The 15,334-nt window shown below is 37.4% G+C and overlaps 1 protein-coding gene across 1 annotated transcript in view; it reads left to right on the forward strand.

The window, feature by feature from the left end:
- VWA3A (von Willebrand factor A domain containing 3A) overlaps positions 1 to 9,218 on the forward strand; it is a 32,582-nt gene extending 23,364 nt beyond the window's left edge. The window contains exons 28-33 of the mRNA XM_026859305.1: positions 400 to 544; positions 1,592 to 1,743; positions 4,315 to 4,441; positions 5,040 to 5,137; positions 6,609 to 6,672; positions 7,895 to 9,218. Coding sequence (XP_026715106.1) covers positions 400 to 544; positions 1,592 to 1,743; positions 4,315 to 4,441; positions 5,040 to 5,137; positions 6,609 to 6,672; positions 7,895 to 7,900 — 592 coding nt within the window. The 3' untranslated portion in view covers positions 7,901 to 9,218. The remainder of the gene's footprint in view (positions 1 to 399; positions 545 to 1,591; positions 1,744 to 4,314; positions 4,442 to 5,039; positions 5,138 to 6,608; positions 6,673 to 7,894) is intronic.
- Positions 9,219 to 15,334: the final 6,116 nt, after the last annotated feature.

Genomic DNA, 15,334 nt, shown 5'->3' on the forward strand with positions numbered 1-15,334 from the left:
TGAAATGCAGTACAAGTAATTATATGTTAGTGCATAATATGCATGTGACATGAACTGCTTTTTCTGCTCTTTTTTTTAACCAGCTTTTAATTCTCAGCTCTCTAAGATTTGAGCTTCACTTGCCATAGGCTGACACTCTTTATCCTTTTGGGCTCAGCATTGGCATAGATTTTCTGTTCACAGAGAGCGAGATATGCTTTCTGACTCTCCCAAACCTGAAGATCTTATTCCAACACTAGAATCTTGGTTTTGTTTGTTTTGGGTTGTTTTGTTGTTGTTTTTTTTTTTAATTGGGTTTGGGTTTGGTTTGGGTGGTTTTATTTATTTCAAAACTGGCTTATTGGAAGTGACTGATGGTATAGGTTGGGGATAAATGTTGTGGGGCATCTTTCTCCTTAGGTTTAACCTGCTGAGATTTGCAGAACATACAGAGAGTTGGAAGGAGTGTCTCGTAAAGGCAACTGATGAAACATGTCATGATGCTGTGCAGTGGGTGTCCAAATCCCACGCTCATGGTAATACATGCATCCTTATGGCTTTACAGGTTAGTAAATTGTGTACCATATTTTGGAGAAGACATCATGTCTTGTGGTAATAAAACACTTCCATCTGACTGGTAATGTTTTAGGAAAATTATTAGGTCAAAGCATGCAGCACTTTTATGTGCAAAATGCTGAACAGATCTGGAATCAAGCCATTGTTCTGTCCCCAGGGCTCATAGGTACTAGAATTCATTACTCGTACTGAATTTAAGAAAAATGTGAAGTATCAGTAGTTGCATTGATATTTGTGCTCAAAGAATACTGCAGAGATAAAATAGCCAGTTGCTCAAAATTACGGTTATGTACAACTGTGGCTGTGAAATACTTGCTCTGAGCCAAAAAGGGATTTTAAAGAAACAGTGTTTGTTGGAATCACATCGGCATTGAGTACAACTCTGGAACTTCAGTAACAGATGAAGAAACCTTTCTCCTATAAAGATTCTCAGTGTAGAAATTAACTCGTAATAATAAAACAGAGACCGAAGGAACTTGCAACTTAATGAGATTTAAAATTTGAATCAAAACCCAAATCTTGCCTTAAATTAATAGTTGCTGTTCTAGACAGCCTTGCAGAATCTCTTTATGGATTTTATGGTGAATCAAGTCCAATAGAACCATAAGGCACGTCTGTATTACAAAAATGTCCACTGAGTCAATTACCATAGCAAGTTTTCACAATATAAAAATGCCAAGTCTTAGTAAGCCCGATTTTCAGACATTAAGCATCTTTAACTCCCACAAAGTGTGATGTAAAAATCTGTCAGCAGTTCTCCAAAACCAGATAATTTGCTTATTACAGTGAGGCAGGTTTTGGTGATGCCCTGTTTATGAATATATGGTCTTGTGCTACAAATTATCTACTTGTTTATTTTTCAAAATTACATCCTTGATCTCTTTCATACTTAGTGAAAAGGAAAAGACAATACTAACTTGATTCATGATGTGGTAAATATAAAGCTATCTCAAATCACTGGAATAGCAGTTTTATTCTTAAGAATAACTTTTCATATAACTGTACTAATTATTTAAGCTTATTTTCTGCTTTTCAGAAGGCTCTCAGTTTCCAAGGTGTAGAGGCACTGTATGTATTGACTGATGGAAAACCAGACACCAGTTGCAGTCTGATTTTTAAAGAAACTGGAAGATTGAGAAAGAAACAAGATATTAAAATCCACACCATTTCTTTTAGCTGTACAGACAGGTATATGATACTTTACAAGAACAACAAAAAAAATCTTTAAAATTACTGGTTTATTTATTGTCAAAAGGCTGTGTTACCAAAAAGTGCTACATGCTCAGTTCACTAAACACCAGGATTGAGCTAGACATTCATACGTGCAGGAACTGGGAAGGCTGTTCTGACACAGGTAGTTGCCACATGGCCTTCATCTCCCACAGCTTATGTCTTTGAGAGAGTTACCTTCATGCACACAGAGAAGTGATATGTATCACTAGTCTGCAGCACTGAGGTCTTTCCTGTAGTTCTATCATATACACATCCTTACGCCTATTTAAACTGAAAGAGGGCAGATTTGGATTGGATGTAAGGAAGAAATGCTTCACTGTGTGGGTGGTGAGGCCCTGGCACAGGTTGCCCAGAGAAGCTGTGGCTGCCCCCTGCCTGGCAGTGTTCAAGGCCAGGTTGGACGGGACTTTGGGCAACCTGGGCTAGTAGAAGGTGTCCCTGCCCATGGCAGGGGGGTTGGGACTGGTGATCTTTAAGGTCCCTTCCAACCCAAACCAGTCTATGATTCTGTAGGGGCATGAAAAGTTAATAGTTACCTGGACTGGAATCAGGAGCACTAGGAAAGTGCTAATGCCAGCCATGATGGGGTGTAGGTTAAAGATATATCTATGGATGTTCCTTTTCAGGGATCTGCGTGATCCAGAATTGGAGACCATGGGACAATACCAAAAAGTATGTGCTCTAGATGCTCATTCCTGCTTGTGGCTGTGTGATGTGGGGAGCAGATAGCCAAAAAGGCCACCAGCTCTTCAGGCTCTCTAGACTAGGTGCATGTCCACTCTGCCACTTTAAAATGCAGTTATCACAGGTCTTCAAGAACTTGGCCTTTCTATTCTTGAATCGAATGCAGCATTGCCTGCCAACCCTCCTGTCCCAGTGGCAGTCACAAGGTTAACAACTTCTGGATAATGCTGTTGGGTTATCCAGCAGCCATGAGATAGCATTGACCCTCTCATAGCACAGAGTGACAAGCAGTGATTTTTTTATTAGGTCCTAGATTGCATCCTGTGGGGTAGATGCCACAACAATGTGCTTAAAGAGAGATTAGACTTAAAAAGAGAATAGAGCTTAAAAAGAGATTAAAAAGTAGAAGAAATAAAAGGCTCAGGAAGGTGAACATGCATCAGAAAATAGTATCGTAGGAAAGGCAAAATATTTCAAATCAGGAGTGAGGATGTATGAGGAAAGACCAGCAGAATCTCAAGGAAGTCTGAGAGATGATAGTCATAAGAAAATAGGGAGACATCTGTGGGCATGTCTGCTAGGTGTACACTGGAGAATGTTGTGGTAATACTACCACACTAATGCCTGATAAGTGTTGAGAGCATATGTGTACTGGAGTTTCTAGATTAGCCTCCTACTAAAGGAGTATAGTTTGCACACAACAGAGCAACTGTGAGCCAACCAATATGTGGCAGACAAAAATAAGTGGGGGATTTGGTTCAAAACTCTTATTACTGCTCCAAATTAAACTGGCCAGATACTATACTGCTATGGTAGCTAGTAGATTAAAGCTAAATCCCTCAAAGGACGACAGTTTGAATGTCATCTTTCAAGCCATTAAGGGGAGAAGTATTAGACCACTTGATACATAGTTTGTGGCTTTTGTGATTTTAGAAGTGAGGTTTGACAGGAAAAGAGTAATTTTGAAATCTTTTGTATATCTTTCTTTCTGGTAATAACTTTGAATTATTGGTCCTAAGTTGAAAAAGCCAACTTTTAAGTATTTATGAAAAGTCTTTTAATTATTAATATTTGGAGTTAATTTATTTGCATATCATTTGGTGAACTGATCAGTAGCCAATAACTGTCTGTTAAGGAAACCTGCTAATAAGGGAGAAAGATGTCAATTCTGACTGTGAGTTACTCTGAAACAAAATCTGCTGCTTCCTTTCAGAGAAATCTCTTAGTTGTGGAGATTTTAGTGTCCAGTTCTAGAACAGAATTGATTCTTGAAGCTTACTTGAAATTAACGGATTTATGACTATTTCTGACTTTGCAGTGCTAGTGCTTGGCAGACAGAATTTTCAAATGTTGTATAAATGGCAGTAAAAGTGGGTGATTTAGTATACTTGCAATCAAAATACAACAACAACTGTACAAGTTATCCCAATGATTCTTGTTGGACAAGTAACAGATGTTTAGGTTAGAGAATAAAATACGGGACATGCACAGAAAGTTCTTTCCCTTTATGGAGTCTCCTAGCTTTCAGGTTTTTTCCCCTGTGTAAAATGTTACTGTCCTTCACCTGCCAGCTGACTTCTTGGTTTGCTTTCTTTTTTTTGGTTCTATTGCTACACTGAACTTCTTGTCCAAAAGTAGCCTGGTTTTGGAGGTTATGACAGCTAAGCAGTCTATATTCTTCATTAGCAATTGACAATTAGAAATAATACAGAAGTTTATAATCATGTCCTCCAAACTGTTTGGCTGTAATTTTTTTTAGGAATTCTTAGAAATTCTTTTTCTGTCATTGTAGCTTTCAGATAAATCATTTTCCTAAGTAACTTCTTACTTTGTTGTTAACAGAGGAGCTAATGAATTTCTGAAGAAGCTTGCTTCCCAGACAGGAGGGCGCTACCATTGCAGCTTTGGAGATGTGGATGGACAATTAGCAGCACACAGAATGTTGACAGAAGGGCTTGATGATGAAGATGTATGTTAAATAGATTGGGTTTGTTGGGTTTGGTTTTGTTTCATTTCCACTTAGTTCTTCAACAGTAGTCAAACTACATTTAAAAAAGAAAAATCATTAGAAAAATTAACACAAGACTCCTAAGATACTTCACATTGAAACTGAAAGGAGGAAACCTTAATATCTGGCTTTGCCTTTCTGCTAGCTGCCTTGGTCAGGTGACCAAACCCATGACAGAAGTACACAATGCAGCACAGTTTTTGAAAGAGAAGCAAAAGTGTATCTGGACACTGTGGGTTTTAAGCTACCTTTAGCTTTTACAGTACCTTCTTATCCTTACAATCTTGTAGTTCATTTATGTAATTGTAAAATCCTTATACAGCATTTAGCACGTTAGTGCTTCAGCAGGAGACCTCGGAGATGGCCACAGCAGAAAAATATGTTAGTGAACAGAACTATATTCAGTCCAACGTTGATCTGCTCTCCCTTTGTAAGACCAAGACCTTCTCTGCAAGTAGATAGGAATAAGGAGATTTAGAGCTTAGGCTCAGTTAATTAAATTGGTAGAAATTGAAAATAATAAATAGGTGCAAGTAGAATATTTTAATTCTGTTTTCAGGATCCAGTTTTCCCTTACTTTGAAGGAGATGATTTAAAGAAACTTACTCAAGAAGTAGCAAAAGCTAGAAGTTTCTTAAAGCAGGCAAAATCTTTGAGGTGAGTATTAAGAATCTTTCAATAATTGCTTTTTTATTTCATGAAAGGAAGACAAGAACATCTGACTTCCAGCATCTGCTATTTAAAAAAAAGAATTGCTGTTTCTTGTACTGTCAATTTTAGTGGGGTTTGAGGCTTGGAAAATGACATGCAAGTAAGATGTCTGCTTTAGAGGGATTTAGTTTTAAGATCTTACACAATTAGCTACCATGCTAAAGGATTTGAGCAGATTCTAACAATGTGTTAAACTTCAGGGCTGTTGTTTTCTCTTGGTTGTTGTCCCTCCATTCTTATGTCAAAGAAGTTGTATTAAGTTGTTCCTCTCCTCACTGAGTTCATCCGCCATACCAATGTATTTCTCTTCATGTATATTATTAAAAGAGAAATTTTACTCTTCGTTAATGTGATGCAATGTTCTTTTTAATACCTCTTCCTTTAGTATGACTTGTTACTTGGAAATGCAAATTACTTTTATTTTCCAAAATCTGTATAGGCTTCTTCTATTCTACATCATCCTGACTTCTCTCACTGCATCATCATCCATTCTTTGCTAGAATTATGTTCTCTGCATGAAATAATGTGAGGTTTTTCTTCTGTTCTCAAACAATCCCATTGCAACCCATTTACTTTTGAAGTTCCCATCAATCTGCCTTTCTTTTTGCCTCTAAAGAACTGTAAAGTTTCTACTAGCCTTTTTCTGGGCAGATTCCCTAAGCTTTCCTTTTCACTCTTCTTACACTTCCTGATTTCTGAAGGATCTGACAAAATAATTTTCCTCTCAGTCTTCTTCTGCTTTCCAGTGTAATTTGTTAATCTTTTTTCTTTCCCTTTTAAGTCATGGGCCCACCAGAATTTGTCCTGTGTCTTCCCCTCTTCTGTTCTGTACTGTAATTTTCAGCTTTCTTTTCTCTCCGTAGAATAAGAATGTTCTGCCAACACTCTTCAGGTGTTTCTCCCTTTCTTTTCAGTGTCCTCTCTCAACATAAAGTTTCTTTTTCCCTTTTCTGTTAACAGTTATGTAACAGACAACAGTGCAATGTTGAGGTGTCCCAGCAGACTCCAGATGAGCTAAGCCATTTCCTGGAAGCAGCGTAGCCCTGTTGGCACTGCATGTCATCTGTATCTCAGTAAACTGAATTGGCTCAGGTGGCACACCATTCCCTGCTGCTTCTGGTGTCATTCAGAGCTAGCTTTGATACCTGCCTAGAACTGGATCGAAGGACAGTCAAATTGTATGATCCTTATGTTTCTTCATTGCTACACTTCCTAACTGCCAATCCAGAAACAGAAAGTGCCATTTCAAAAGTAATAGTGAGCAAAAGTACTTGCAATGAGTTTTAAAATGCATTATATCTCCTCAGTGAAAAGATTTTCTGTCACAGGAGGCATGGCTAAACAAAGATACAAAGCTACTATATTTCTCTTTGAAAAGCTGCTGTAATTCTTTGGGTTTTGTTTTTCTTTCAAACAGGTTATTATTACAAAAATGGAATATAAACCAGAAGGACAATTCAGGCTTTAAAAAAAGGGCTCAGGTAAATAGTCATCACAATTAGATCATAGTTTATATATAGTTCATATATTTCAGTAGAAGGATAATGTTTCATAAGCCTAATGCAAAATGTATTAATTTCTAGAAGTGACTTTTTCAAAAGTTGAAAGCATATGTCATGATTTTAGTTCTTAACTGAGCTAGTCCACAACTACACACAAAGATACATAGACAAAGAACAGTTCAAAGAGAATGTTTGGGGTGAAAGGAGTGAGGCAGATGTGTATTTGTAGTTATTAATTGTTTAGCTCTCTCTAAGAGCAAACAGCTAAGCACATTAGAGGGTTTGGACCAGATGTAATGGCTCTAATAACAATTGCTACATGGTCTGCATGATTTATCAGTTAAATGAACAAGGCTGACTAAAAAAAGACCTCACTAACAGTAAAGACAGCCTCAGCAAACACTGGACTATTAAAAAGTTGTGGGAGAAGCAGCTGAACAAACTAAACCTTTCACAGAGCCAACCTGCTGCTTTTAAATTGGCAAAATAAAAATTACAGGAAAAGAGAAATTGCTGGGTGGAAGTACTTTCTCAGGGTTAAACATGACAGAAGCATTTGTCACAGAGCTGTTTGAGGGTAGAAAAGTGGACGTGCAGACAACTACAGAGAGTTGCACTAGAGAAGTTAGATCTGCCGAGATACTCATCAAGGAATTGGGTAAGGCAGATATATAGTGAGACTGGTTTTTAAATCCTTGTTTCTATAGCAGTAGTTTGTATTTTGGTTTGCAAATATTGCCCAGTCATTCAAAGAGAAGGAAAAAAAACCCAGTCAGATGCACTGGTTAAAAATGCTTGCTTCATGCAGAATGCAACCTGGAGCCTAGTCAAGTATGAGCAGAATTCAGCATATAAGGGCTGATCACTAGAGAGATGCTTGGAGTGGAAACACATACATAACCATCACATAGTAGCAAGAAAGTTCTTACAGGCATGTAGAGACAGAGGCTAGTGTTCCACAACCAGCTCTGCTGTTCAACCTTCCAAGGGAAACTGTATTGCTTGTAAAGTGTATTGATGTACTTACAGACAGTACATAGCATTGTAGCACGATTAAACATGTAAGTAAGGAAAATGGGAAGTTAATCAAGTTAATTTATATTGGGTTTCCGTTACCATTTTGTCAAGGGTGATGGTGAGCCTATGCAGTTTATATATTTTGAATTGTATTTTTTAAATTATTCATGTGCTTCACTTGTAGGATTAAATTTTAGATGGAGAAAAGATGCTGAAGAGGTTTGGAGTGGTACCACATGCCAGCTTCTTTTCAGAGTGTGCTTAAAGCTTCCATCTTCAAGCAGAAAGAGGGAAGGTGTATTTGTTGTCTTTGAACTTCTGGCAAGAGAAGGAGTTACAGATGATAAGTGCTGTTGACTTACTCCACTTGCAGACTTTGCAGGATGCAAAGTAAATGAAGCCCTGAACTCTCCAAAGTTTAAACATAAGTAGAGAATATTTTTCAATATAGCTGATACAAATTTTAAAAGTGTATCTATTTCTAATATAATTAGTAGTTGTATAGGGTCACAACTTTTGTTTCTCTTTTATTCTACTGCATCATACTATTAATTGCTTCAATTAGTGGTGGTATGTCCAATATGGGGTTTTTGGCAGTTGGTTTGAGACTTCTTTACTGGTGCTCATTATCCCTAACAGATGGGACAGATGGCACAGATGGCTGTGACATAGAAAGAGAATTCTTTAGCCAGTTTTGCATAGGAAATCTAAGAAATAACCTTAGTGCAGAAAAGAAAGCTTGGAATGAATGTTGTTGCCAATAGAAGTTTGCTAATAATTATTTCGACTCCTTGGTTTTTGTGTTGGCAGTAGAGAAAGATTTAGAGTTGATGATTCAGAACTCATCAGACATTCAAGCAAGTAGTGTCTTGCTGCTGATAAAGCCTGATTATGTTTGTGTAACCAGACACTGCCATTCTTCTACGTGATTCTGTTAAGTTTTTATGTTTCCTGTCCTAGAAAGATTAAAAGCATTTGCCAGTACCATATGAGAAAATTCCGTTTAAGCTAATTGCAGTAATGAGGCATATATTTTTCCAGTTGATTTATGAAACACACTTTTTTTTTTACTGAGAAACTGCAATGACAAATCACTGGTGTTTTGCAGGTGTTTACTGTTGTCTTTCAGGTTAGGAATAGGTGTTTAATATATGTAGTATTTAACAAAAATTGATTCAGACTGCAAAATTCGGGTACTTGATCTGAATTTATTTAGGAGCCATTTGCATCTCCTGAGTGCCAGCTGATGGGATATACTCTGATATGGGAAATACTGTCTTTTCTGTTCTTACATCTGTTTAGTCTCCTTAAATAATTAAAATTACTTCTATCATAAAAGCCTCATTTTAGTGTTGTATGTTCTGCACCAGCTGACTCCTGCATTCCATGCTAGTATCAGCCTACTGTGGAATACTACAGTTAAGATAGTGCTTTGTGCTCTGCATCACTTTCTGTGATTTTATTAGTAATGTGTTGGTATGTGTGTAACTGCTGAGATGCTTTGATATGAAAATCTTAATTGTAAATTAATATGATTAGTTACATTTTTATTTGGGGTATATAAATCTCAGGTGATGATCACTGATAAAATGAGTGGATTTCTACTAATAGAAATGTTAAAACTGGAGATCCAGGTGGAAAGGTTTCTGCATTGCCAAAAAGAGATTCTTACTTATTTCTTGGAGGATCTAAGAAATGTCACAATACTGTAGCATAGATTCTGATATTCTTACAAAGGTCCTTTAAAAGAACCTGAGAAGGAAATATACTTGGATAGGTGTATTAAATGGTATCAGAGACTTTTTGTGAAATAAGGTGGCAATGCACATGTCAGATTTTGCAAATGTGGATAAGCATCAGTGTTGTGTTAGATTGCAATCTGTCAAACCTCTCATTTACAGCTTTATTTTTTTTCCCTGTATAATACATGGTGTTCTGAGAGTTTACTCATACAAAACAATTCCATTTATACAGTGTCTCTATAAACTGATTGTCAACAGGTCTGTGTAATCCGAAATTCACTGTAGCCTACGCTAATACTCATCACTCAGCTGTTTGCTTTGGTTTAGGCGGTCATTTGTTTCTGTGGGCAGAACATAGCAAGTTTCTCTGGTTCTCCTGAGCATGCTCTCAGATTTAAAGTAGGTGATAGGAATTCAGGAGTCTTCTCTTTGGTGGTGGTGTGTTTCTAAGTCTCCTGTTCCAGAAAAATGCATCTGAAAAGTAAGGAACAAATGTTGACGCTAGAATTTGTGTAACCACAGAAGCTATAAAATAGTTGGGTGTTACAATATTTAGCCATTGTATCCCACCCATCTTTTTTTTTTTTTTGAAGTGTTTTCAGGCTGTGCAGCCTCCATGCTTCTGAAGCCTTGTTGTCTTGCAGGCTGGTCAGTCCTGCTACCTACTCAGAGCAGCTCCGTCCTTTAAAACAGAGTTTCAGTCTCCTGCTTATTACCTACCTGGAAACTGCTGTCCTACTTGCTCCCATCAATCTGAGGACTGCTTAGGCAGGAAAACATTTTAAGGAGATGGTTCAGCTGTGATGACCTGATTAATCAAGTGCTCTGTTAATGGCTTTTCAATGTTGATCTGTCAGGTATATGTCATTTGCTTTCCTGGTTTATGCTTGCTGGAATGCAGTTCACTGTATTCAAGACATAATAAAAGAGGAGTTTTATAATTGACAAAGATGTATGTTTTTCTGCCAGCTTGTTTCTAAGTCATGTCATTGCTGTGACTCACTGAATATGTTGCTTTGCATGCAGTGAACTAAAGACAAACGGGTAAACCAGATGCTACTTCGCAGTATGTGTCCTACTCCCTATCAGAAGAGTGCTGTTTTCACAGCAAGAGTGGGTATATTCCATGTGGAACAGCTCAGGTACTGCCATAATTTACGGTCAACTTCCAGCTGCTGCGCTACAGTTAAGTGGTGCAAATGTTCATAAACGAACATTTCATAAAAGAACTGTCAACTTGGCAGCTCAGGAACTCCTTTGTGCATGGTTCAGCCATACTTGCTTCAGAGGACAACAACCTTCAGAAGAAGGGTGGGCCAGCTTGGCATAGTAACAAACTGCTCCATCCAAATATGCCTGAATTGGAGTCAACCCCAGGAAGTTCATGCTGCTTCTAAGGAAGATAACAGCAATAAGTGTGTGTTGTGCTGTGTCCTTTAGAATTCTGTTCAGTAAGAATTACTCTGTGCCTTATAAGCATGTTATCTACTACTACTGTGTATCTAAATTTTTAACTACAAAGTTCCAGGACTTTAGGCATCCAGACATATCGCTACAACTAAGTCACAAGATTTTTCATTGAATTATTTTAATGCGTCTCAACCAGTTATATGTATATAGGATACTTTTCTTTCCATTGAACTTCAGTCCTCTCATGAAGCCTTCTCAAACAGATGCTTATTAGATGTTTGCTTTCTGAATATTTAAAAAAAAAAAAGGAAAAAAAGGAAAATCCAATTCAAGGAACCTGCCAACATCAGAAAACATCCTGTTCCTTCCTGGTCTCTGTTACAATAAAGAGAATCTAGGTTTTACGTAACTTGAATGCACTGGTAGAACTACCGTGAGAGGAGATTGGTAATCTCTGACTCATATCATTTGAGACTTATACCAGTTAGAATCTTAAATTCTACCCAGAGTTTGATAAGTAGATTAGACGGACTTTACAAGCCACAAGTTTACATGCTTTCAGTGATACAGGCTGCCTCCGTCATTGTGGCCACATTTAATGTGGTACTGAGGCTCTTTCTTAATAGAGAAGTAACTAGCAAATAGCAAACTTAATCTCTTTTAGAGGGTTTTTCCTTTTTCCTTTCCTACTTGGAAAGTTCTTATGCTACACTTTCTGGGTTATTAACAACAAGAGAGGAATGGAACTTTGTAAATGAAACCTGGTAGAAGTTATGGCAAGTTTTCAAATTATATCAGACTGGCATAGTGCAAAACAAATCCTCCTCTTCCATCCATCCTAAGCCACCTCCCATGACCTTGTAACTCCTCCAGTGTTTTTTGGATATGAACACAAACCAGTAGTAATGATGAGCCATACTTCTCTCTTCCAGGGCAATAGCAATTAGAAAACCTTTGAATTAAAAGGAACCCCCCTAGGATTGGTCTTCAATAATCTTTTTTAAACCTGCATATATATATATAGCTCCTGTGGTTTTATTTGTTTTCTCCATGATTCTTATATGTAAAATGCCAAGCTGTCATCCCTGCTCATTATATAGAAACATGCCTTTATTCAGGACAACTTATTTATGATAGATTTGTATTCCTGCCCTTCAAATATTACATAAACTGTCCCCTTTTCTAACGAGACCTAAGAGCTGATAAAAGGTATGTTCATTGTTGCTGTTAGAAGTTGCTTTGTCCTTCCTGTAATTCCACCCAGACTTGACAATGCAGTCTCACAGTTATCATTTCATTTGACCTGTATATCTGTATAGCATGCAAAGCAACCACAAATGCAAAGTAAACAAGAACAATGTAGCTTGAAAAGCATTTTATATGACACATTCCAAGTCTGTGCTTTGAAGTATTTGTGTGCTTTATTCCTTCCATGAGGAAACAGTGAAATATCCAGAATCATTACACAAATAAATACACAAAGACACAGGAAAAAGGAAGGAATAGAGTGAGAATATTCCTGTATGTTAATGAAGAACTGAGGGATTTAAGAAGAATGTGATCTCTTAGCTTTGTAGCTAGCTGAAGAACCTTGATTTTTCACTTTTTTTTTTTTTTTTTTTAAGAGGAAATACATGTTTAAAGTAGTAGATATCATTGGTTTTAGAAACGCTATCTGACAGTATTAAAAGAAAAAGTCATTAACAGATGATGGGGCATGAGAAAACCAAAAAATGCATAGTATCATCTCTACTAAATGCATAATTGTAACTTACTGTGTTGTTATAAAGAAATGAATGATTACATTGTTACCCAGAAAAAATGTCTTTACAAAAGACAAACTATTGAAATGCATAGTGATGAATGCCTAATATCTTTGCCTAACAAAGAATTGGAACTTACTGCCCAAAGGTTCTTAACTTAGTCCTAGCATACAGTTGTTCTTTTGCTATGTTAGGCATCAAAAATACACCCTTTGTCTAATAACAGGAATAAGGATCTGCATCTTCTTTTCCCTTCTGGCTCAGACTTAGTGCGACATGGGTAAGTTGCTTTGCCTCTGTACCTTTCTTTCCTGACTTAGCAAGGAATGTGAAGAATGTTGTATTATCATAAAGTATTTAATGTTGCATTTGAATGATGCGTACTTTCGGTGTTAAATTACATCTGTTGTTGCATTAATAGTGTGTTGGGAAACTTCAAGGACAACTTCACTCCTTAGAAATATTTGATATGTACCAACGTTAAGGATTTGATTGTATGAAAAATAATTCTTAAGTTTCCTTTCCCAAATTCAGGTCCCACGGTTTCTCTTCTTGAAATAAAAATTCTAAGCACAGCAAGGTACGATGTTTAGAAGAGTTCCATTCCTTTCCCTTAATGTTACAAGACCTTCTGATTTAAATGTTTCTTAACATTTTCTGTCATCTCTCACTTAAAATGTGAATACCTCACCATCATCACTTCACTTCTCTCAGGTCTCTCGGTTTTTAGACTCAATCCTTGTTATGAGGGTGATTGTTTTTGTAGTCACAAAGAGACCTTTTATCAAAAGTACTTACACCCTACAACAGATCTGTCTAGACTTCTTGGGAGTTTCAGAGAGGATCAGCAATTTGTCAGTTTGTCCAAATGAGTCTTGCCACTCTGAGTTCATATGACTGTGTCTACATATGACTGGGCATCTGGATGTGAACAAGTGCACAGGGAGGTGTTCAAACATGTGATGAGCCTGGACAAGTCTACTAATTCAGGGCTTAGATAGAGAATTTTTAATAAGTCAAATGAAGAAAGGGTATTTTTATGCTGCAGTTATTTTGGCAAAATCCTGTCCTTTGGATAGCTTTAAGAGAACTTCATCTCTTAAGCTTTTCTGCTATTTTTCTGCCCTTGGGCAGTGCAGAATATCCTATCCTGACTATGACTCAGGCAAAACGTATGGCTTTTTTTTTTTTTAACTCAAGCCTCTGTTTAGCTCTTCATGCTTTGGTTATGTCTCTGTTAAAGGCTCCTTTCTGCATAGTATCTTCCATGCAATTAAGAACCCTGATTCAGGTTCCTATTACCTCACAGCTGGAGCACTGCTCCTGTTCTGTGACCTGAAAATGCAGACCTGTGAAGTTAATGGGAGCTGCTGAATGAAAGGGACAAAGCCCCAGTCTCCACACACCTGTCTCCTAGGCCGTGATCCAACACCTCTCTGTGATTCAGTACCCAGCACTGGTGCCCACAGAACTGGCATGGGGACAAGAGTGTTCTCTTACTGGAGACATACAGTGTCTTGTCTTGCCTATGCCCTGCGTCCTACTCAATTCCATTTTTTCAGTGCATCTATCAGCATGTGATTTGAAATCAGCTTGTGTAAGCTTACCAGATTCCTTTATGAAACAGTGTAATTACATTTCAACATTGCTTTAGAGCCTGGATGTAACATTCTGATAAGATAGCATAACATTTCACAAATGTTGACCTTCTCCATGTAAATAAACAGGCAAACTCTTTGACACCTCCCTGTTGTACTTTATGCAGTCACCTCCTAGACATATTGGATGTTTTGTTTATTTCTATGTGCCTACATGAAGTGTGGGTGGTTATAAGACAAAAAGTAGAAAAGGGCAGTATAGATTTGTGATTCAAGACCAAAAGCAAGCTTAAATCTTAATGTAGCAGCTTTTCTCATTGTAACTTTAGCTTCTGTTGCTTTCAAAACGACTTAGCAGAATGCAGTGAATAAAGTATGGCCACCCCTCTTCTTCATTAGAGAGGAAGTACAACAGGAGAGGCTCTTCTGGGGTGTCTCCTCCTGGCTAAGGGAGAACCCAAAGCCAAGTCAAAATGCTCTTTGTTGATTTCCACTGAGCCATGAGGGATTGATACGCCATGAACAAGCTGACCAGCTGCTTTGACTTGTGGAGTAGTTCTGTAGTAGTCCAGGGATAGAACAGCCACTTCCTTGGATTGAATGGTGAAAGCTGTCAGTGCTGTGGACAATCAAAACAGAGAATTTGGTATTCTTGGGGGGTTTACTTTGAGCTGGGTTTGTCACTCATTTGGCAATCTGAGAAGTGCAGATTAGTCTGACAGGTTCAAAGATTCTAGATCTAACGCAGACAACAGGGACTTACACATATGGTTTGAGCTAAAATATATTTGCCTAGGTGTCAGTTTGAGTTCTTGTCAGCACATGAACATTAAATTACATTTAAATTGCAAAGTCACCTGTGAACCTGAGATATTTCTAACATGCAAACGTTTAAAATTGTAGTGATTTATATTTAGATTTGGGAGTGTTTCTTTAGCATCTTAACTACTGCTTTGAGACCTCATTTTAGACACACCCATTTAAAAATGTTGGCTTCGATTTCTCTTTGTTTAATTTGCAAAAGGATATGTGTTTTAGAAGTGCTTTAAAATCTTAGGATCAGAGAACTTCTATAATTAGTAATCATTTAATTCATTATTAATTTTAAATG

This window comes from Athene cunicularia (assembly GCF_003259725.1).
Source record: "Athene cunicularia isolate RWA chromosome 14 unlocalized genomic scaffold, athCun1 chr14_part1, whole genome shotgun sequence".
NCBI classification, from domain to species: Eukaryota; Metazoa; Chordata; class Aves; order Strigiformes; family Strigidae; genus Athene; species Athene cunicularia.